This window comes from Hemibagrus wyckioides, linkage group LG01 (assembly GCF_019097595.1).
Source record: "Hemibagrus wyckioides isolate EC202008001 linkage group LG01, SWU_Hwy_1.0, whole genome shotgun sequence".
Lineage (NCBI taxonomy): Eukaryota > Metazoa > Chordata > Actinopteri > Siluriformes > Bagridae > Hemibagrus > Hemibagrus wyckioides.
Genome location: NC_080710.1, coordinates 18,114,544 through 18,136,418, shown reverse-complemented (window position 1 = coordinate 18,136,418; position 21,875 = coordinate 18,114,544). Strand labels below are relative to the sequence as shown.

Sequence of the window (21,875 nt, the reverse complement as noted above, 5' to 3'; positions counted from 1 at the left end):
ACGATTTCTTAGAATGTCCATGCGGTATCTTCCTCAGAAACAGCAGCAACTGGTTTCCAAGTGATTTGGTTTCCAAGTCCAACCAGAAATAGGGCATCAGGATGAATCAGACAGATCTGGAGAGCCACATTACTAGCCAACATTATGAAGAAATTATTGTTAATTCACCTTGTAGTTCTGAAGTTAGACGTTAGTTTTTTGTTATCTTGACTAACTTGTGATACTGTGGTGGTTGAAAAAAATCCTAGTAAAGCTGCTATACCTGATACACTTGTAGACTGGAGTGTGGGATGAATTGCACATGGAGGCAGAAGGTTTAAATTCAGTAATTTGTGTATGTAAATGCTGCAATAAGCCTAAAGTGTAGGTAGCTATATCTGTCACCTTCTCTACAGGGATTTGTTTAGTCCACACTACATTCAGAAACAAAGATCAACTTTTCAAACTACTTTAATGTTTTGTGCAGGAAACAAAACCCTGTCATTATTCTGGGATAATCTGACTAAGCAACATTAAGTCATTGTTCTCGCATTTTATTATTATTATTTTTTTACAGACAATGAGACAGCTGTCTACACACTCATGCCTATGGTGATGGCTGATCAACACAGGTACAGAACCAAAACAAAAAAATATAAATAAAGTGTAATGTGATGAATGTGCTGGTATTTAAATTGGTTTTTTTCCACACTTGTAGATCAGTCTCAGAATTGCTCTTGAACTCTAAGTTTGATGTCAACTACGCATTTGGACGAGTGAAGAGAAGCCTCCTTCATATAGCTGCCAAGTAAATTGATGTCATTGACAAGTGTCTCATTGACTGTTTTAATCTCCTGTTCAAGTAACATAACTTGCTTCTAGTTTAGTGCATCACTACATCCTTTATTTGTTCACTGTTCTGACTGTTAAAAACACATGAATGCTGTTTGTAAAATTCACAAGCAAATAGCTGAACATACTTCTATGAATCAGTTAGCTTTGCTGTGTTGCATAGGATTCATCTGATTTCAAGTCTTTTCTCTCTGTATCTGTTTTCAGCTGTGGGTCAGTGGAATGTTTGGTCCTTTTACTTAAGCGAGGAGCAAACCCAAACTACCAGGATATTTCAGGATGTACACCACTTCATCTGGCAGCAAGAAATGGGTAGAGTATTTATTTTGCAACTGATACACTACTGCCATCTCCTGGCCATAGTACATTCCTTATGCCAGCTCTGCTGCACTGCATGGTTTCAGGATTTCCCTGATCCAGTTTATGTAGACATGATTATCTTTCAATAATCTGGATTAGGTATTTAGGAAATAGTGAAAAACTAAAAATCATAAAGACAGTGGAGCTCCAGGATTATTTATGGCCTGCGGTGGTTCAATGGTTACCACTCAGGCTTGCTGATCAGAAGGTTTGGGGTTTAAACCCCATCACTGCAATTGTTGAGCTTTTGAGCCTCTCTAATATAGGGGTACTGTATCATCACTGATCCTGCACTTTGTTTTACTTCTAATCTGTGCACTTTGCTACTCTAGACATAGTTAGAAATCTTGTATGGTAGCACTACTTGTATTGTCCCCTGCTTGATATACAGTATCTATTTTTTTATTATTTTGCTCAGTTTGGGTTCCTTCACCTAAATTAATGTATGCTTAGAGGGGGAAAAAGTTTTTTTTTGGCTTCCTCAAACATCTGCCTTCATTCCTGTATTATTTGTAGATATAATGATAATTATTTACATACCTACTTTAAAAGGCAGAAGAAGTGCATGGGTAGACTGTTGGAGTATAATGCAGATGTCAACATCTGCAACAACGAAGGCCTAACTGCTGTAAGTATATGTTGTTCACAACACTAATTGCTTTCACTGCTATTATTCGCTGTTATCATTGTTAAGATGATTTAGGTACATACTCTTGAGCTTTTTGTACAGTTTTATTAATTCATCTTTTCTTTTTCTTGCACTACCCCTATATTTATGTATCTACAGATTCACTGGCTGGCGGTAAATGGGAGGACGGAACTGCTTCATGACTTGGTGCAGCATGTATCCAATGTGGATGTGGAGGATGCCATGGGTCAGACAGCCCTACATGTGGCCTGCCAGAATGGACACAAGACTGTAAGATAATATTTAATTATTTAAATATGTGAGATTGTAATGAGTCTAGTGAGGATATTTTAATTTTGTCATCAGATAAGTACTAATACATTAGCTATGGAATAAATGATGATAATTCTTATACAAATTGTTTTGCAAAGGTATTGCTAAACTTTAACGCTGTTTTTGTTGAATGATCTGATCCTGAGTAACAGTGTTTAGGCCAACATTAGCATAAAACACTGGACTGTTTTTTTTGTCAGATTTTACTCATTAATGTGTTTAATGCTGTGCATGCTAGTGAGGAGAACTATTTCTTTGATGCATCTTTTTCTTTTGAATGAGTCCGCATCAATTTACAAAATGTTATAAGTGGGCTACAATATATACTTGGACATATTTATTTTTAAAAAAAGGAAAAGGGTGGGATGGCATGCTAGCTGAATGGTTTAGTTGCTTTAGCATCCCTGATTCTGACCTTGATTACTGTCTGTGTGGAGTTTTGCTTGTTCTCATGCGCTCATGTGGGTTTCATATGGTTACCACCCACCTCCCCAACAAAGTGCTGCTAGATGAATTAGCTACTCTATATAGTAAGTGGCATGGTGGCTTACTGGTTAGCACTTTTACCTCACACCTCTGGGGTTGGGGGTTTTGAAAAAACCTGCAGGGTGGTGAATCAAACCAGGTTCAGTTAGATTCTCCTTGTGGTTCAGGGCATTGTCATTTCAACCACATATAACTGACGCAGTACATAGTGAAATGAAACAACGTTTCTCCAGGACCTGGTGCTACATAAATATACAACATAAAGATCAAACACAAAAAACAACACAGCTCCTCGGAGTACTCCAGTTTCCTCCTCCAGTTCAAAGACGTGTAATAAGTTGATTAGCATCTTTAAATTGTCCATAGTGGATGTGAGTGTGTCTGTGTGTGTGTGTGTTAGCACTCTATCCATAGTGTCTCCCACCCTGTGTCCAGAGTCCTCTGGGATAGGTTTTAGATACCCTATGATCCTGTGCACAATAAGCGGTTCAGAAAATGGATGGATGAAATTTTTGTGGGAATTAGCATGAATGTTTAGGTGTGCCAAATGTAAAAATGCAGCAGTTTTCCGTCTTGTTTCAGGCATCTGTGTGGTCTAGATGTAACCAGATAGATGAAACCCTGATATCCTGATTGGGAAAACTGAAGCTGATCTCTAATCATGTACTTTACTCTAATCATGTGTAGTGTGTTTCTTAATTCTCTAAAAAGTGGTCTACTAATTATGGATGGACCAATTTCATTTCCCCCCATTTTTTCAAAATATGACACGCATACCCGAGTACAGGGTATTAACTGGAATTGGATACTAATCAGGCCCTGGCTTTGCAGCAACTGAGCCGTCTCCATGTATGATTCTGTTGCCAAGTAGTATGTGAATCATCAGAGGCACGATAACAGCTTGCCTTAAGACATGTTCACTTGCAAAATCTTTTCTCATTTAACATAATATATGTTTATGGCATAAAACCCATCTAAAATGTGCCAAATCCAACATTTCAGACCAATATAACCTCAACTCCTTATTTGAAGCAGTACTTCTTTACTATTAGTAACCATAGAATAATGTATTTAAGCATGAAACTAATATAGTCATGTAGTTTGTGAATATAATTCATAGTTTTTAGCCATACAACACAAGGTGGTTTACAGGGTGAAGGGAATGGGGGGATAGTGGGAATGTTTACAGCTTATTTAGTTATAGAATTTAGATGATGGTAAAAATGTCCTTATTTGCTCAATTACCACATCAAGCATTTTATTATTCTGTATAAAATATTCCTCGATGTCTATTGTAATGTATGCACCACAGTCAGATATTACTCACAGTATATTTTATGTAGTTTGTGGGAGTGATCACTGCTGATATTGTTTGTTTGTTTGTGCTGTGTTATTCAGACAGTGCTTTGCCTTCTGGACAGTGGAGCCGACATCAATAGGCCCAACGTCTCTGGAGCGACTCCTCTCTACTTCGCTTGCAGGTCACTAGGAATATTATCTCTATCGCTGTTAAAACCAGTGCTGTGGTGTAAGCATCGAAATGACATGCATCCAGTTTGAAGGTCCAGAGCACCTATTTGACTTTTACTGTCCTTTTTCTAACCACTGCTGTCTCTTCCAACTGCGTGTTTAAGGTAGTAAATTAAGAATAACAAGGAAATCTATGCGTTTCTGTCTTGGGGTAGACTAATGAGACTACCATTTGATAAGAATGCAGTGACTGAGGAGATGTCCAATTTTCTTTTTTCTCTTGTGTATCATGCTTGATACACTTGGATGAGTGGGTTGCCAAGCAACAATGCTCCTCTATTCTCCCATTTCAATTACAAATGGCAGTCGATGGCTGTCTCCTTGGACTTGCTTATACATGCATACAAGCCAGGCACCTTTTCTAATAAATAATTCACACACATTATTAAGTAACTGCCTATTGACGATGATCTGAAAGGTTTATTGTCTGCTTTGTCTTTAATATCAGATTCTGTCAATCAAGATATGTTTGTGTTGAACTTACCAGCTGTGTTGTAAGGATATTAATACTCTACAGAAATCCAGGTGCTACAGTGTCAAGCACATTCTGTATCTTTCTGCATAGTGCAACATTTGAGACATGGTCTTTGTTAGTGTTGAACAAAAGTGTGTCATGAAGTGTTGTCAGTATTGAATATGTCAGGCATGATATTGTGTAATAAAATAAAGGAGATTGAAATGCGCCAGTAAGCAGATGTAGTCAACAAAACACCAAAAGTCTTTGTTGCATGTTGGGTCGGTTCCCGTTTTTCCAGTTGCCATGTTTCCATCACCTGATTGTGGCAGATTGAGTCATGCATTAGTAAAACTATACAAGTATGATGAGCTCTGTGCGTTGCTGGTAAGCTTTACCATGTGTCACCTGTGGTGTAGGGGTCTACAGGCAAATAACTCTGCCCACAGGGATGACACCCAGGGATTTACTAATTTGGTCAGGCACCTACACAGTTATATATTAAGTCAAGTGATTATCATCTGAAGCATATTAAGCCACCTGGAAACACTCGAGTGACTAATTTTGAAAATCTGCAAAGGCAAATGCCATCTGCTTTATGAGACTGACAGCACTGGTAGTACTGACATATGGAGAGATTTAAGAAAAGGGAAAAGCAATAAGGTTTAATTAAACTACAGTATCCTCCTGTGTCCACTCTTTTGACTTGAGGTGAGATTGTGACCTTGGTAGTTTTACTGTGGTGGTGCTTTGGTGATGCCCAGATGAAATGATATGCTTGTGCTCACTCTGTCACTCTCGCAGCCATGGCCAGCGGGATACAGCACAAATTCTGCTCCTCAGGGGTGCTAAGTACTTGCCGGACAAGAATGGAGTCACCCCACTTGACCTTTGTGTGCAGGTAAGTAGCATATAAAGTACAGATGCCAAGCTCTGGGTCTGGCTCATTGTAGTAAATGTACATGTGTGGTCTACTTTCAGGGACAGATATATTTTTTTATTCATTTTCATACATTATTTCTATATTATTTAGGGTGGTTATGGTGAAACATGTGAGATTCTTATACAGCATCATGGAAGGCTGTTTCAGACACTAATTCAGATGACACAGAATGAGGACATAAAGGAGAACATGGTGAGATCTTATAAATGCTCTTTAATTTTTAGTCAACATACTAACTATAGGTGTGTATATGCAATGTGGTAATGCTGTGTTTGTTTCCACACATTGCTTTAGCTCAGGCAGGTTCTTGAGCATGTATCTCAGCAGAATGACTCCAATTATCAGAGAATTCTTACCAGCCTGGCTGAGGTAGCCACTACCAATGGTCACAAGCTGCTCAGGTAGACGTCATCCCCATTGTGGAGATCATTTACTATGCTTTCAAATACAGAAGCTCTTCTAATAGGGCTTTTTGCTCCTGCCTACCCCCCCCCCCCCCTTCTTAGTTTGTCTAGTAGCTATGAGGCCCAGATGAAGAGTCTACTCAGAATAGTACGTATCTTCTGCCACGTTTTCCGCCTGGGTCCATCGTCACCGAACACCGGCATTGACATGGGATACAATGGGAACAAAACCCCACGCAGTCAGGTCTTCAAGGTCAGTGTGTGCTGCATTCAGCTGAGCCTCCATTATCTTTTCCACAGTCAAATTAATTCAGTCCCTTGAAAATGGTGCACTGGACTGATGTGTCCTGAAGAGGGTGCTCGCTGCTTGAGTTTGTTTGGATGATTTCATGTTCCTAGTTAGATATGCCTGCTTTACCAGATACTAAAGCTATAAGCTGCAGTTAGGGATATTTATTGCGCATGGGATATTTGGAGATCTTGCAGTTCTTCTCTACAAATAGCTCAATAATATACTTTAGCCGACTTAATACACATTGTGAAGGCTCGTGATGATTAATTGATTGCTCACACTCTCAGCCCTTCATATATTTTTGGATGTTTGCTTTAGTGTCCAGATGAGTGAAAAACATGCTGATGTAAAGCAGAAAAATGGTCTGTTATAAGACAAGAAAATTGGACAGACTAACTAGTAAAAACATAATGGAAGTATCATATTTGCCAAAGTGGACCAGTTATTATGTTTTTAAATGTGTGCCATTCTTAGTAGGATTGAAAAGTGTTTTTCCTTATAAATAAATAAATAAATGTGTTTTTATCACTTTCTCATGGCAGATGAGGCACCATTTTTAATATGACACTCAGATTATTAAAATTACCTGTATGTAGCTCATGCCACTGAAGATGGCATATATATCTTCATTAGAGGTGCAAGAGACTGTCATTTTCAATGGTGTATTTGCCTTTAAGCTATAAACGATTTGTGATAGAAAGGCAGACTAAAGTGGCATATTGCATTTTTTGCTGTTGGAAATTTGTTGTAACAGAATGCAACATAAAATGAATAAAAAAAAGAAAGAAAAAAGAAAAAAAAAGTGTAAAATGACAGATGAATGAGAAGACGACAAGCATTAAAATAAACATCTACTAGGAGCTTAGTATATAGCCAACATATTGTTACATCATGTTAGTCATTTTAGTTTAATTGAACAATATTGCTTCCACCCTCATTATTTGGTGCTTGACCAGTTATTTTGGATTTTATTTTTGAATGTGTGCATTCAATTAGAATGCAGCCATGAGATACTAAATAAAGTTCATGAAAGTATAATGTGTGTACATGAATGTCTTATCGTGCTTTTAAAATTCTTGAGTTGTCTACTTAATATAATTAGATACAATTACAAATTGCCAGTGTACTCTGAAGATATTTGGGTTTGAGATCAAAAGATGAATATGACAAGATAGATGAGAATTTCAGCTTTAATTTCCAGAAATTTACATCTAGATGTGTTAAACAAATTAGAACATGGCATCTTGGTTTGCAGACCATCCAACATTAGGTGAGCTAAAATATAAGAACTAAAAGATATGCATTAAAAGAAATAATGCCTAATATTGGTTGCATATCCCTTGCTTGCAAAAAGTGCATTGAAAGTTTTACCATTAATCTGATGTGTGGGTGCTTATCCTCAGCCTCTAGAGCTGCTGTGGCATTCTCTGGATGAATGGCTGGTGCTGATCTCCACAGAGTTGGATAGGAAGTGTGGAGACACTGCCTCTTCTACTCCAGGAAGTGACATCGCTTCACTCCTACTGAAGCAGCGGGAGGCAAGTCCCTCTGATGCTGCAGACGCCCCTGATATTCTGCCCTCTACACTGGATCCAGAGGAGGTGATGACGCCCAAGGCTTATGTAGACGGTCAGGATGTGATCTCCATGACTGCCAACCGGCTGAGTGCAGTAATCCAGGCCTTCTATATGTGCTGCTCCTGCCAGATGCCACATGGGTAAGAATAAACTCTCACCCTTACAAATGAATTCTTGAACCAAGAAGACAATGCCTATAATACATTTTTATCTGTTGCCAAACATGTCGCTAGTCATTTGTATATAATTTTCTTTCCCTTAATACCTGTTCATTGTTTAACTACTTTTAATTACGTTTAATTACTTTTTAGTTTAATTTTTCAAAATGTTTTGAACCAATTGTGGCAAAATCAATTTTGTCACAGTGTTGCCTTCTGCTATATGCTAATCATGAAGGGCAGCAATTAATACATTGTATTAACAATAAATAATCTTATCTGCATATTAAGGTTATTGTTTCCTCAGCCTCATTTTTAATCACCTCGTGGTTATTGTATCTTTTATATCAGAGGAAGCGCTCTAGATAGTGTGCAAAGCAATAGGCACTAAAGATTCAGAAAGGTATCAAAATGCCTTTCAAACAACAAAGATATTTATATGCAGGTGATTAAGATAATGATGATAATAAGTAATGAAACATTCACTGTTGATTAAAACAATGATGTGCCTTTCTGCTGAAGGTGGGTCTGACCTTTACAAATTAGACTAATAGCTTTTATTTGTGCTAAAGCAATTGACATTTTGAACCCATTCAGTAACCTTCTTTTATTCCTTAAATATTCTCTTTAATAGTTGCAGCTATATTGTCATGCTCGAAAAAAACATGTATTTGTAATTCACTAAGTCTAAAACCTAAGAATAAAAAGGAGACTTGCACCTTCAGTGTTTGCGGATGTTACAGGAGGAAGCCCAATTTTGTTATTCTCTCCAAGAGAAGCTTCACCTTGTAGTAATAGTTGTATGCCAGTAATTCTGAAACAGCTATTCTTCCACAACACAGTGTTTTGTTGTATATTAAAAATATTTTGCTAGAACAAAACTGTACAGTTTCACCATATGTTGAAAATCTAAACATCACCCATTTGTAATTCGTTTGATATACTAATATTTGTTCATTTTCATGGGTGTAATTAATTATGGAGAATGCTTATCCCAGGAGTTCTGGTGAAACATACTGTAGTAGTTTATGTTGTATAATTGACATAAAGTGAATGCTAGCATTAATTATTTATGGTCTACTACTGTTAATATTATATTTAAAAGTAAAGCTTTGAATAGTTGCACAGTCACTAATCCAAACACTAGAAACAAGTGCAAGGTGGAAAGCCATGATAGAGCAATGCAGAATATTAAAACATAATAACAGAGTGGTTCAGAAGGAAAATGCAAATAGTAATATTAAATCTTCAGCTGATTTCTTCTCTTCAGCAATATAATTATTTTAATCAGAGCTGAGCTTTGTATGGCAGTCAGTGAAATAAACAAGAAAATAATGCTGCCTCACACTTCTGTTACCCCTGAAGCTTTCTAACTGCATGTAATTAGGAAATTAAATAGGTTTTTAATTACCACTGAATTGATGATCTCTTGGCAGGTTCTAGTGAGATGTCTCTTGTCTTTTTGTATATTTTGGACTGCCTTTGTCATTAGAGACTGGAATGATGATTCTGGAAATCACCCTTTAAATAATTCAGCTATATTGTGTTTGCTAATGGCTCAATGGCTGTAATAAGTTTGCAATCTGTGTAATTAAAGACCTAATACACTGCTGCTTTTCTTAGCACTTTGTTTCTGCAGCTTTATTCTCTCAGACAATCTATTATCCATCTCTCTCTCTTGTCTTGCCTAGCATGACGTCTCCGCGTTTCATCGAGTTTGTTTGCAAGCATGATGAAGTACTTAAGTGTTTTGTAACCAGGTAAGTGAGGATCGAATCTCTGTCTCCTTGTCCATGACAATAACGTTTCAAAGTGAGATTTTTAACCTTTTTTTTTTTTAAATAATATTTCCTTATTTTTTTCCCCCCACAGGAACCCAAAAATCATATTTAATCACTTCCATTTCCTGCTGGAATGTCCAGAGCTCATGTCTCGATTCATGCACATAATCAAAGGCCAGGTATGAGGTCTGCTGCACATGTTAAAGCAACACTTCCAACGTAGCCCCTTCGTTTGATTTCACAGAAATGACCTTTTGTGCTGCAGAACTCTTGGGACTTGTGTTGATAGACTTTCAAACACCTGTCTCACTCAGCTAGGATCATTTAGCTGTATTATTATGCAGCAGATAACACTTGTCTTAAGGTTCGTTATATGGTTTCATAAATTTTAACTGCTGCTTTACTATGTCGTGTTCACAAAGTTTTTGGTATTCATATTGGAGCTACTGCATGCTCAGCCTCGTTACCTCCAGATTATGGTCCACTGGGGACTGCGGTGCCATTTTAATTACAGACTTTAACTTGCCGAATCCGATTTCATCTCTTGATTTTCCTCTTCGCATGCTCCAGGTGCCCCTGGAGGAAAGAGTTCCTTTCAATCTTATTAATTTGTACGTCTTGCAGACTTCCCCCTCCTTGCATCATGAATAAAGTCATTTAAATATTATGCAAATGGATTGCAATCTCTCCTCTCTGTATAGCTCAAGTGTTCCTTTTCCCCATTATCTCCACTTTACTAAGGCAAGGTCTGTAGTTTATAGTGTAACGAATGGGTGATTAATAGGCCAGATGACTGCTCTTTGGGCAAAGTAAGATGTGAGTGTCTAATCAATATGACAAAGTTTATATTATCCTTTTTTCCCCACAGCCGTTTAAGGACAGGTGTGAGTGGTTTTATGAACATCTCCTGGCTGGACAGCCTGACTCGGATATGGTCCATCGGCCCGTCAACGAGAATGACATTTTACTGATTCACAGAGGTACTTGAATTCCCGTCCTGGATGTTAGAAGGTTTCTACCTTTATTTAAGTACTCACTGTCTAGATTTAGATCATGACCATGGCACATTGTCTTCTTTACTTAGAGTCCATATTCCGCAGCAGCTGTGAGGTCGTGTCCAAGTTCACCAATGAGAAGCTCAAGCAGGGCATTGCCGTACGCTTTCATGGTGAAGAGGGAATGGTCAGTTTTAAAATATCTCTTCTCTGTCATCACAAAGCAGCTTTCTTATATTCTCAGCTATTTTCAGCTGCTCTGGGCTTCGGTACACAATACAGTGCTCTCTAATCTGGACTTGCTGTGCAAGATGTGCTGCAGTCTTGGGAAACAGATCTTATGCTGGTGACATTGGCAGATGGTACTCACATTGGCTCTCTCCCTCTCTCTCTCTCAGGGTCAGGGGGTGGTGAGAGAGTGGTTTGACATTCTCTCTAATGAGATCATCAATCCAGACTACGCACTGTTCACACAATCGGCAGATGGTAAGCAATATTCTAACTGTAACTCTGCAATGTGCTGACTATTAATATGCGCCTTTGTTGAGATTTTCTTCAGGCTCTTCAGTTTCTTCTGTTTGTGTGTGTGTTTCCTTATGTGTGTGTTTGATGCATCTTTTATATATCATATTTATGTGTATTTTCAGGGTGTATGTGGTTAAGTGTCAGTGACTTTGACTCATTTTTTCTCTGTATCTCTATTGACAGTAGTTAATTATTGGATATTGATCGTGTTACACATCTGAGGCTTAGTCGATAATCATTGGAAAACCACTGCTGACTAAGTACAGCCCTTTCTTTGCTTGAACTGTGTGCATCTTTTACAGGCACTACATTTCAACCCAACAGTAACTCCTCTGTGAACCCAGACCATCTGAACTACTTCCGGTTTGCAGGTCAAATCCTTGGCCTGGCCCTGTACCATCGACAGCTGGTGAATATATACTTCACCCGCTCCTTCTATAAGCACATACTGGGTAATGCACAGACAGGCACAGTGATATTAGTATGCACAAAATGTACATTTCAAGTACAAGATTGTTCACGTTTGCACAGAATGATGTACTTGTGTGATTATCTGTCCAGGTATCCCAGTGAATTATCAGGATGTCTCTTCCATTGATCCCGAATATGCCAAAAACCTGCAGTGGATTCTGGACAATGACATTAGTGACCTGGGCCTGGAGCTCACCTTTTCTGTGGAGACCGATGTGTTTGGAGCCATGGAAGAAGTTCCACTTAAACCAGGGGGAAGTAGTATACAGGTCACCCAAGATAACAAGGTGAGGACATAAATACATGTGGTACAAATAAGATAAAATTATATATATTTTGATCCTGTGGTTAGAGGTTTCTTTTTTTGTTTTTTTTTAAGAGGTGTAATGCTGTCTCTCTCTCTCTCTCTCTCTCTCTCTCTCTCTCTCAGGCTGAGTATGTACAGCTTGTAACAGAGTTGAGGATGACTCGAGCCATTCAGCCTCAAATCAATGCTTTTCTGCAGGGCTTCCACACCTTTATTCCAGCCTCACTCATTCAGCTCTTTGATGAGTATGAACTGGTGAGTAGCTTCCCAATTCATCTACTGGTCCTCATTTTGCTTTTTCCGGCTCATTTTTAGATGATATATTTCTACATAAGCGAGAAGTTCTTCTTTCTTGCTCTATTTTTCCTTTCTTTTTCTACTTCTCTCCTACCACCCCTCCCACACAATCATTCTCAATAGATCAGTTCAGTTTAAATTTATTTAATTTTAACAAAATTTTACAGAGGCCTAGGCATGAAAACCCCCTGTGGGCAGAAGACAGCAGTTACAGAGAACATCTCACATGACTGTGGAAGGGGAATAAGCCCTCAGATGTAGGAATCAATTCTTCTCTGGCTGAGCCTACACTGAGAATCAAATATTGTGATATTAGGAAACTCATGCTGGAAGCAACTGTTTATATTACAGTCAGTCAGTATAGATTAAATTAGAGTGAATGAAAAGTGGAGTCTGGAAGAATACAGTTTAAATATTATGAGATGTGTACTGGAGAGCACTGGTTCTAATCTGTTTTTAGGCACAGTAGGTTTTTAGAGAAATAATATTGATGCCACCCTTGTCACTGTTGCATCTCTAAACCTCATTGGCCTGTCGCCCAGGGCACAGAGGGGAAATTAAAGATGTGCATTAGTTATGAATGTGCAAATGCCGGAAATGACAGTGACAAAAATGACAGCATGATGAGAACTAATGAAGAATGAGGTATATGAACAATATAGCAGGCACACAGGAAAACAGGAAAGATCCAGGACCTCAAGAACTGGGGACTGATGGATAATTGGCTAAACAAGAAAGACTATAGATAATATGACAGTAAGGGTGACTGGTTCAAAACATGGATGAGGCCGCTAGAAAGGAAACTTTTTTTTTTTCTACTTTTGAAACACATTAGAAAATTCTGTCCAGTAATCAGAGTTGATATTATTCCACAACCTTCCACAATATAATTTATTTATTTATTTATTCAATTTTGGATGTTGAATTGAATTGTAAATGGGTGTCCTCATGACCTGCAAGTATTCTAGCACTTCAATCAGATTCACTTATGATCATCTAAACAGAGTGAAAAAAGTTAAATACTGTTTTTTAGACTTGTCTTGAAATCTGCACACCTCTCAATCTTGATGGAAGTGCATGTAAAATGGTCAGGGTGACTGCATCATTATTTCAGGTCAACATAATTCTCTAAGCCCAAGGTCAACTGTCCACCATATGGCCTTAATATAGAAATGGTGAGCAAGTGAAAGGAAATAGATGGATTTAATGATTGTGTTGTATGTACATGCGTATAAGAGTGGCATATATTAACTGGGAAAACGCTTCCATATCGGACAGTGACAAAGCTCTTTATCTGCTCTGCTTTATCTCTGTGCCTGCACTAAAAAGCTTACACCTTTTGATTAAATCCTGAGTGCAGGATTAAGATAATAGTCTGATAAGAATGATCAGTTAGCAAGTAAAATTTAAAATGACTAAATAGGATTATTCTGTGAACACTTTTCTGAAGTAAGAGGTGCTTCTATAATAATAATAGTAATACTTTTTTTTTCATTTCAGATTTTTTTTTTCTTGAGATGGAAATGAGCTCAATTCCCACGCAGAACTGAGCTCCGCCCTGTTTTCTTAAAAATTAACTTGAGGCATACATGTTTTCATCAGAGAGGATGATGTCTGTCAGGAGATCACACCATTGCAATTGCTGTTCTCCTCACAGGAAGCAAAGAGGCCTACAATTTAAAGACAAGGATAAATATCCAGCCTGTGGAGCCTTAAAGTAGAAGTCTTAAAGATAGAAGAGCATAAAATGATTTCTGATCCTTGCACAGAATGAGCAAACCTGGAATGGATGTTAGTCTCTAAAGTATAACAAGTGATTTATCAGAAAAGATAAGAGTAGCTGTCACTCTTTTGTATTTTCTTCTTCCTTGTTGTCCCTGCCTTGGGGCCTCACTGAGGCCTCAGGCTCCACATTGAGGGTCCTTCCTCTTATTCCATGTTCTTCTTCTGTTACTGTCTCGGCACACAGGTGGCCTCTCTCTCTCTCTCTCTCTCTCTCTCTCTCTCTCTCTCTCTCTCTCTCTCTCTCTGACACCCCATTCTCCCACAGATTGATGCTCTCTCAGGGAAATTACTGTGCCGAGGGCCTCCAGCATGCATATATTTGTAAGCCCATGTGTCGGTCCCACAGCCACGACGAGCCCACTGACAATCCTCAGAGGGACTATTTAATGAGGGCCCATGTTTCAAAGTGCTTTTTTGTCTCACACTCTGTCCTTATTATCTGCCTCTCACTCGTGTAATCGAACATTGAGCAGGCCTGCGATATTCTTCACATGGAGTGTGTGTTCAGTGATTAAAGGCACTTTTCACAGCTCTTCTCCATGCAGTACTTCGCACACGTGTCCTTTTATAAAGGGGTTCATGGGAAATGTCAAACGCTGTGGGAGCACTACCTTAGCTGTGTTATGAGTCAGCCAGAGATGGATGAGTTATTGCTTAGATTTGTTGTTATGGGGCTCATACACATGTAGCTCTGTGCTGTATGTCTAAGTGTGTGTGTGTGTGTGTGCAGGAGCTGCTGCTGTCTGGCATGCCGGAGATTGATGTGATGGACTGGAAGAGAAACACAGAGTATACAAGTGGCTATGACCTCGAGGAGCCAGTCATCCAGGTTTGCAGCTGCCACCACGTGAACAACATGATCACACTCTTGAAGAGCATGAAGAGGGCATCTCTAATCTCTTAGCACAAGCTTTTATTACAGATTATATTTTCTGAAAACACTTTTGGTGGCTCACTGAGCTTCTTTATTAAGATAATGGTTTCAAACCTAATATAAATCTTATACACATGTATGTGGGTAAGCTTTTAGAGTCTGTTTTTATAGAGGAAATTGTTTAATATCTATTAGCTTCCTAACCTAATATATCAAGGTTTTCATCTTTTGCATCTGTAGATAAATAACTTTTGGTGATGTATGCAGCATGACAGACTGCTGTTGTACCGTTGTGGATGTTTTTTTGTTTTTTTTTAAAAACACAAATATCCCTCTACAGAGCACTGGAATTTGACTAGGTGATTATGTAAAATTCTTATGTGCTTTGTTGTTTTCAGTGGTTTTGGGAAGTAGTGGAGGGTCTCACTCAGGAGGAGAGAGTTCTCCTGTTACAGTTTGTCACTGGGAGGTAAGACTTCTTTTCAAACCAGTTCGTAATTTTATGGCATTGTTAATGTTATTTTTACTGATAAGCTAAGTTGGCATTGACAACTAATGAGTGCACAGTACTCGTTTCCCTTTCTTGTTCATCTCATTTTTCTACCTCTTTTATCTTCTGCCCAAGTTCCCGTGTTCCACATGGTGGTTTTGCTTTTCTTATGGGTGGCAGTGGCTTACAGAAGTTCACCATTGCTGCTGTGCCCTACACATCCAACTTATTGCCTACCTCTAGTACCTGGTAAGTATTAAGTGTGTTTCCTTTCTTGCCCTGATTGTGAGTAGTTGGATGAAGCTAAGAAATGTCAAATATAATTGTCATAAAAATTGCCTGGCTAGAATGGCTTGTACGTTAAAATACGTAAAAACCACGGTTTTCGGTTCGGATGGCTTGGCAAATTAGTTTTTTTTCCATTATTCTTTGCTTAGGTGACAGGTACAGTAAGTATGTTAAGAAAAAAAACTGGTTTTAGTTGCACTCTTTCTTTCCCAATCCACTATGTAATGAACAGTAAGGGTGAGACAACTCTCTGTTGCCTGCAAGGTCCAACTATCTGTTATTAGAGCAAGGCTTAGCACTTTAGCATTTAGCATGGTTTTAGATTTTTTTGCGTGTTTTTTCGTAGAGATCGGGAAAAAAGGCTGTGTCAGTAGTGTTTAACGCGGTTCGAGCACTTTTTTATAAGTTGCCAAAAGCCCACATCACCGATCACAGAAAACGGCTGCAAATCTTTAGCAATTATGATGTTATTATTTTTTGTGTCTCTCTGAACCACTTGTGTATGAATGCTGGAAGGAATCAGCCAGGGACTGTTGTTTTTTGGGTACCTGTGTTACCTGCTCTGCCATCCTGCTTCCACACAGTGATATCTCTGTGCGATGGAGCTGCAGATGTGCAGTCATGTTGGAAGTATTTCCATGTCAGTATGTAACTCGTGTGTAACACTGCTTAAACACAGTCATTTTTTGGTTTAGTATTTTTGTTTCATCACCATCATAGTCAACAACAAATCCAAAATGTTCCCACACCACAGATTTGAAAGACAGCACTGCTTCCTCATATTTGTCTTGCTTCACCGAGCATCGCAAGCATGGTTGCCACCCCTAACTTTAGCGCTCACTGATTGGATATTTACTCGAGGGGAGGCGTGTCTGTCTCAGAGCATAGACATACAGTACAGGCAAACACAAACAGGCAGTTCAGAGAGTAATAAAACACATGGTTATTGTTGTTTTATGGAAAATCCGAAAAACCGCGGTTCACATACGCGTATTGAACCGTGGAGGTCGTACCGAACGGTTCAATATTATATTGAGTATTGTGGCATCCCTAGTACACAGAGTTTACATGTTCACCGCTTGCTTTGGGTTTTTTCAACCGGCTACTCTGGTTTCCTCCCCATGCTTATTGGCATCTCTAAATTCTTTGTAGTGTGTGATTGGGTGTTTGAGTTGTGACGGGTTGGCACCCAGCCCAGGGTGTCCCCTGCCTTGTACCCCGATAGGACCCAGGCTCCCTGAGACCTACACAAGGACTTTATAGTCCCTGTTTTCTCAATACATAGGGTATAACATAGAGACCCTGTACAAACAACCACAGTATATGCACAAGTTCTTGTTTATTTCTATTTTAATATGAGTTGATTGCTTCAGGCACATTTTAAGCTGGAATGGGATTAGTTGGTTCATACAGTAAGAAAATTCTTACTGTATAAAACGGAAATCAATAATCTCTAACCTCCAGAGACCTCCATCTACATATGTGGGTAGTGATATGGGATGAGATGGTTACACACTTACTTGACCAGGTTACGGATAGTCCCGGTTTCTGTTTTGTCAGCCTGCCATGCCTTGGCTGCATTTCAGTATATTGAAGCAGCAGAGGGCAGTGTGGCTCTTTTGAAAGATTCATAGTGGTGCCACATGAGCGAACCGCAGTGATTGAAGCAGAAGCTCCACAGCATGATAGAAAATGTCAGAGACATAATCACACGTACTGGCAGAAAGGCAGAAAGACATGGAACAAAAAACGAAGCATGACACCCAGAGCTTAAAAAGGCATGTTTTGTGTAAGGGTAGAAGTTAAGCATATGCAGCTGTTTGACTTATTCTTTTGCAGTCCATGAGGGAATAATCCTGACCCGTCTGTCTATCTCTCTCCTCCAGTATAAACATGCTGAAACTCCCAGAATACCCCAGCAAGGACGTCCTGCGTGACCGGTTGCTGGTTGCACTACATTGTGGAAGCTATGGTTACACCATGGCATGATGCTTACTCTGCTGTTTTTGGCTGGGATGCTTGCTATATAGACACACACTTGCACCAGGGTTTGCATATGTCATTTCAGGGAAATCCTCTTCACTCATTCTTTTGGTAATTGGAAGTTTTGATTTCATGATGTTAGTTCTCAAATCTAAAGACAAGGGAAACATGAGGGAAATCTAACAATATGTAATGCTGAAAATGTGGTATGTCGGTTTTTGCCAGTCTGTACTACCAGTGTTGTGTGTCTAAGGATATTTGCTACTGAAATTGTGTATACCAGAGTATGTAAATGTATGGGTGACAGACTAAAGGAAAACAGAATAAAGTGTCATATTATGGTGTTAAGGCACCATGAGTGGCAAGAACATCCTCATTGCTTGAGTGGCATAAGTTCTGCAAATCTCCAGAACTCCACTTGAAGGGATGAGCACAATTTTTTTTTAACATGATTTTATAATAATGGTGGTACAGAACACTAAGGCTACATCTACACTAATCCGGATTTAAATTTGAAAATGGCGTTTTTGTCTAAAAACACTCCGCGTGTACATTATCGTTTTCCAAAAGTTAGTCATCCACACTAAAACGTCTGAAAACTGTTATGTCCCTGTATTGCACGTGAGTAAAACGTAGGATGCTTCAACTTGCGTCATTTCTGCCTGGCGTTTATTTACTTTCCGGCTCTTTGAAACGTTGTGGCAATATGTCGAGGAAATTAGCTGAATTGGTCCCATGACTGCGTCACATGACTAAAAATGCATCATTGTTTTCAGAAGCCTACGTTTTCACAGTCCAAAAATGCTGTTTTCAAATTTATCCACATTGGAGAGCGTTTTCAGAAAAAAACGTTGTTGTTGACTAAAAACGCCATCTCAGTGTGGACAGAAGACCAAAACGGATAGAAAAATATGTTTTTAAAAGAAATCATATTAGTGTGGACATGGCCTAACACTTTGGTCCAGAATCTCCTATACAGGTGACTGCAAAGGCCATGGTATTATGATTTTATACTCCCCAACCATTCAGTGAGTCCTCATGCCCTGTAGATGAGGGCAGGTGTCATCCTGGAAGAGAGCACTCCCATCAGCATAGAAATGTTCCATCATTCTGACCAGGCTGAATACTTTGTATACATTTGCAGTCACCATTTCCAGTTACAAGGGGACATGTGGATCCAAACCATGTGGGGAAAATGCCCCTACAGCATAACCGCCACTATTTTTTCCTTCAATCTGTCATTCCTCTGTAAATGCTAAACATGAAAGCCATGTCTCTATATGTTTGTGTGCTCATGTATTAGAAACTGAAGGAAAAGGGAACTACAGAATATTGCTGGAAACAAAAAGAACAAGGTCTTTCATATATCTGTAATATCCGTTCCATTGTAGCTATGTAATGCTGGTTTGTTTTTCATAGTTATAGTTAAGTCTTTTAATATGTCATTTTCTCACCGATTGTGTGATACTGAGAATGCAAGTTGGATCAATGGTGCCAAAAATTTGCTAGATGTGTCATTTTATTTTATTAATAGAATGGTTATGTCTAGAGAAGGAATAGACAGAGTAGTGTGAAAAATATGTTTGTATGACTTATAAATGATCACTTTGATTAGGTTGTAATCTTTTTTCATTTGTATATCGACTGCTTATTGTATACACAAACCTGAACAATCTTTTGCAAAGAAATCATTGAAATATTGAAGTATATATTTTACTATATTCAGAGTTTTATTTAATTGCTCTCTCTCTCTCTCTCTCTCTCTCTCTCTCTCTCTCTCTCTCTCTCTCTCTCTCTCTCTCTCTGAGAGGCTGTGTTAGTGTATGTGTTCTCAAGGAAAACATGGGTGAAAAAATGGGTGTAATGGTGCTTTTTATAAGACCATCTACAGAAAATTGCTCTTGCATTTCTGTCAGCTGCATACAAAGGAAGTGCTGGAAGCTGCTATCCTTATATTTATATACTGTAGATATCAGTCATCATTCAGGTACATTAATGCTGTTGTTATTTATCTCCCATTTTCTGTTGTTTGTTTTGAGGTTAGCAACATGGTATTGAGTGTTAGAGGTAATAATCTTTCCAAAAGTAAGCATAAGAATGGAATGATTATTTCCTAAATGACATTTCAAGGTTAGGTAAATAAATTAATAAAAAAAAAAAGATGACTCGCTTATCACCAATTTAGTTAGTTTTTTTAAAGAACTAATTGCTGCAAGTAAAACCTGCAAACTCTTACACTTTTCCTCATCAGAAACTCTTGTGAACTTTCCATTCTTTTGTTTTCCCAAAAATAACTACTAGCGTAAGAGCTTCCTCTACCAATTTATATCTCCCACGCATTTCTCTCTAGTTTACACAAGAGTAAAATCAATAAATAGAACCAGTGGAATTCAGGAAAACAGTAAATTCCATGTGCAAAAAAAACTTTTTTTTTTTCTGATTAGATTTTGTATACCACTGCAAATATCATGTTCTGTCTGCTCTCTATTGAGACACCACTTTCTAGATATTACCTGCTCACTATGGCAACACTACTGAAATTATTGCTGGCTCTCCATGGCAACACAGCATCCAAAAGCCACTCAGCATGGCTCTGGACCTGGACTGGGGGGGCAGGTGAGCTCAGCATATGTCATAACGACAGCTGAGAAATGGAAAGGGGGACGGAGAAAGATGTCGTGTGTGTGTGTGTGTTTTAAGGAGTGAGTCTGTTCTTTCCTGGTTGCAAAGAGCAGATCTGAAGCACATTGTGTGTGTCACTGTGATTTGGTCACCACCCACTTACACACACTTGTGAATTTAACTCTCACATCCAATTCCAACTCTATCCGTTCCAGTTCAACAGAAGTTCCAGCCCATGAAATCAAAAAATATTCAGAGGTATCTTTCAAAACCAGGCCATACTCCTTCATCTGGCTCAGCAATGATTAGATGTCTTGTTGCCTTCTGCTTACATTTGTATAATAATCAAGCATATCTGTGATATTCATTCAAGGTCAGAATGGGTGGTTGCTATATTTACATCAAGCCAATAGAGATCACATGCTGGCATGTGCCTGATCCAGTGCTTGATGCCTGACATTTGATCCTGAAATTCTGCATCAGCTGGACCTTTAACCCCTAATTGTCCATTAGTTATGTAATCCTGATCCAAAAAAACAACGTATTTTTACCATGTATATAAGCCATGTGTATTTATCACATGGAAATCAGAATACAGAGATTACATCTAGAGAAAGATAGCATTTAGAAAGAGATGAACATATTCAACATCACAAAGTACACGAAATGTAGCTGAGTGACATGCTTAATCTTTTCAAGATGCCACATTATTAAGATATTAACATGCTGAGGTAAAATCTGATCGATGCATTTCAATCTGGTTCAAAGCCATTGATTTCTTTGAACTAGCCATGCTGAAATGTCTATAACTGGGTTCTGATTAAATGACTTCAGGCCATTGCAGGATTGTTTTCTTCCCTCTAAAGGCATGCAGTGAGAGATTGTGGGAGTGGGGGAGCATCAGATGATAGGAAACATAGATGTTCTTCCGATGTTCATTGTATCAGTCAACTCCTGTTCACATTTGTCATAATGCAGTTACATCATTCATACATCATGTAACAAAATAAACCTAGCTACAAGTACATTTCAGTCTCTCTTAAACACACACACATTACTATACACATTACCTCACATGAGAAAGTGCAAGAATCTGAGCTCTATTTTACAGTAAAAGCATAATGACCCACATAATCACTTGACATATATATAAAAATGGTATTTAATGATATTATGGAAAGCTGTCACTATCAGACCTCTTCTGCCTCACCTAATTATTGCTGTGGCTAGCACAATTTTCACTTGGAGAATAAATTGCTATTGAGTTTCACCTTGTCCCTGCAGTCCATTTTATAAAATTATGGGTGAAAGTTGGAAGGGCCTATGCAGATAACTCAGAGCTTAGTAAGCATTTATAGTTTGGGCAGAATTTATCATGCATGTTAACATGACTAATAAGAAAAGAAACCTTATAGCACTACAGTAGGATCATGCTTCTTATTTCTAGTGCCCATAATTCAT

At 38.6% G+C, this 21,875-nt stretch overlaps 1 protein-coding gene across 3 annotated transcripts in view; it reads left to right on the top strand.

Moving 5' to 3' along the window:
- hace1 (HECT domain and ankyrin repeat containing E3 ubiquitin protein ligase 1) overlaps positions 1 to 21,875 on the top strand; it is a 54,157-nt gene that overhangs the window by 1,880 nt on the left and 30,402 nt on the right. Inside the window, exons 2-24 of one of the 3 annotated variants that reach the window (XM_058392889.1) lie at positions 557 to 611; positions 698 to 787; positions 1,039 to 1,143; positions 1,744 to 1,819; positions 1,979 to 2,110; positions 4,037 to 4,119; positions 5,427 to 5,523; positions 5,656 to 5,757; positions 5,860 to 5,966; positions 6,072 to 6,222; positions 7,665 to 7,978; positions 9,688 to 9,756; positions 9,869 to 9,956; positions 10,646 to 10,757; positions 10,862 to 10,959; positions 11,171 to 11,258; positions 11,600 to 11,749; positions 11,859 to 12,055; positions 12,199 to 12,330; positions 14,888 to 14,986; positions 15,430 to 15,500; positions 15,657 to 15,770; positions 17,696 to 19,513. In XM_058392889.1, the coding sequence (XP_058248872.1) occupies positions 557 to 611; positions 698 to 787; positions 1,039 to 1,143; positions 1,744 to 1,819; positions 1,979 to 2,110; positions 4,037 to 4,119; positions 5,427 to 5,523; positions 5,656 to 5,757; positions 5,860 to 5,966; positions 6,072 to 6,222; positions 7,665 to 7,978; positions 9,688 to 9,756; positions 9,869 to 9,956; positions 10,646 to 10,757; positions 10,862 to 10,959; positions 11,171 to 11,258; positions 11,600 to 11,749; positions 11,859 to 12,055; positions 12,199 to 12,330; positions 14,888 to 14,986; positions 15,430 to 15,500; positions 15,657 to 15,770; positions 17,696 to 17,798 (2,633 nt within the window). In that variant the 3' untranslated portion in view covers positions 17,799 to 19,513. Of the gene's footprint in view, positions 1 to 556; positions 612 to 697; positions 788 to 1,038; positions 1,144 to 1,743; positions 1,820 to 1,978; positions 2,111 to 4,036; positions 4,120 to 5,426; positions 5,524 to 5,655; positions 5,758 to 5,859; positions 5,967 to 6,071; positions 6,223 to 7,664; positions 7,979 to 9,687; positions 9,757 to 9,868; positions 9,957 to 10,645; positions 10,758 to 10,861; positions 10,960 to 11,170; positions 11,259 to 11,599; positions 11,750 to 11,858; positions 12,056 to 12,198; positions 12,331 to 14,887; positions 14,987 to 15,429; positions 15,501 to 15,656; positions 15,771 to 17,695; positions 19,514 to 21,875 lie in introns of those variants that run through there. The other 2 variants (XM_058392880.1, XM_058392898.1) reach the window with 2 other exon arrangements.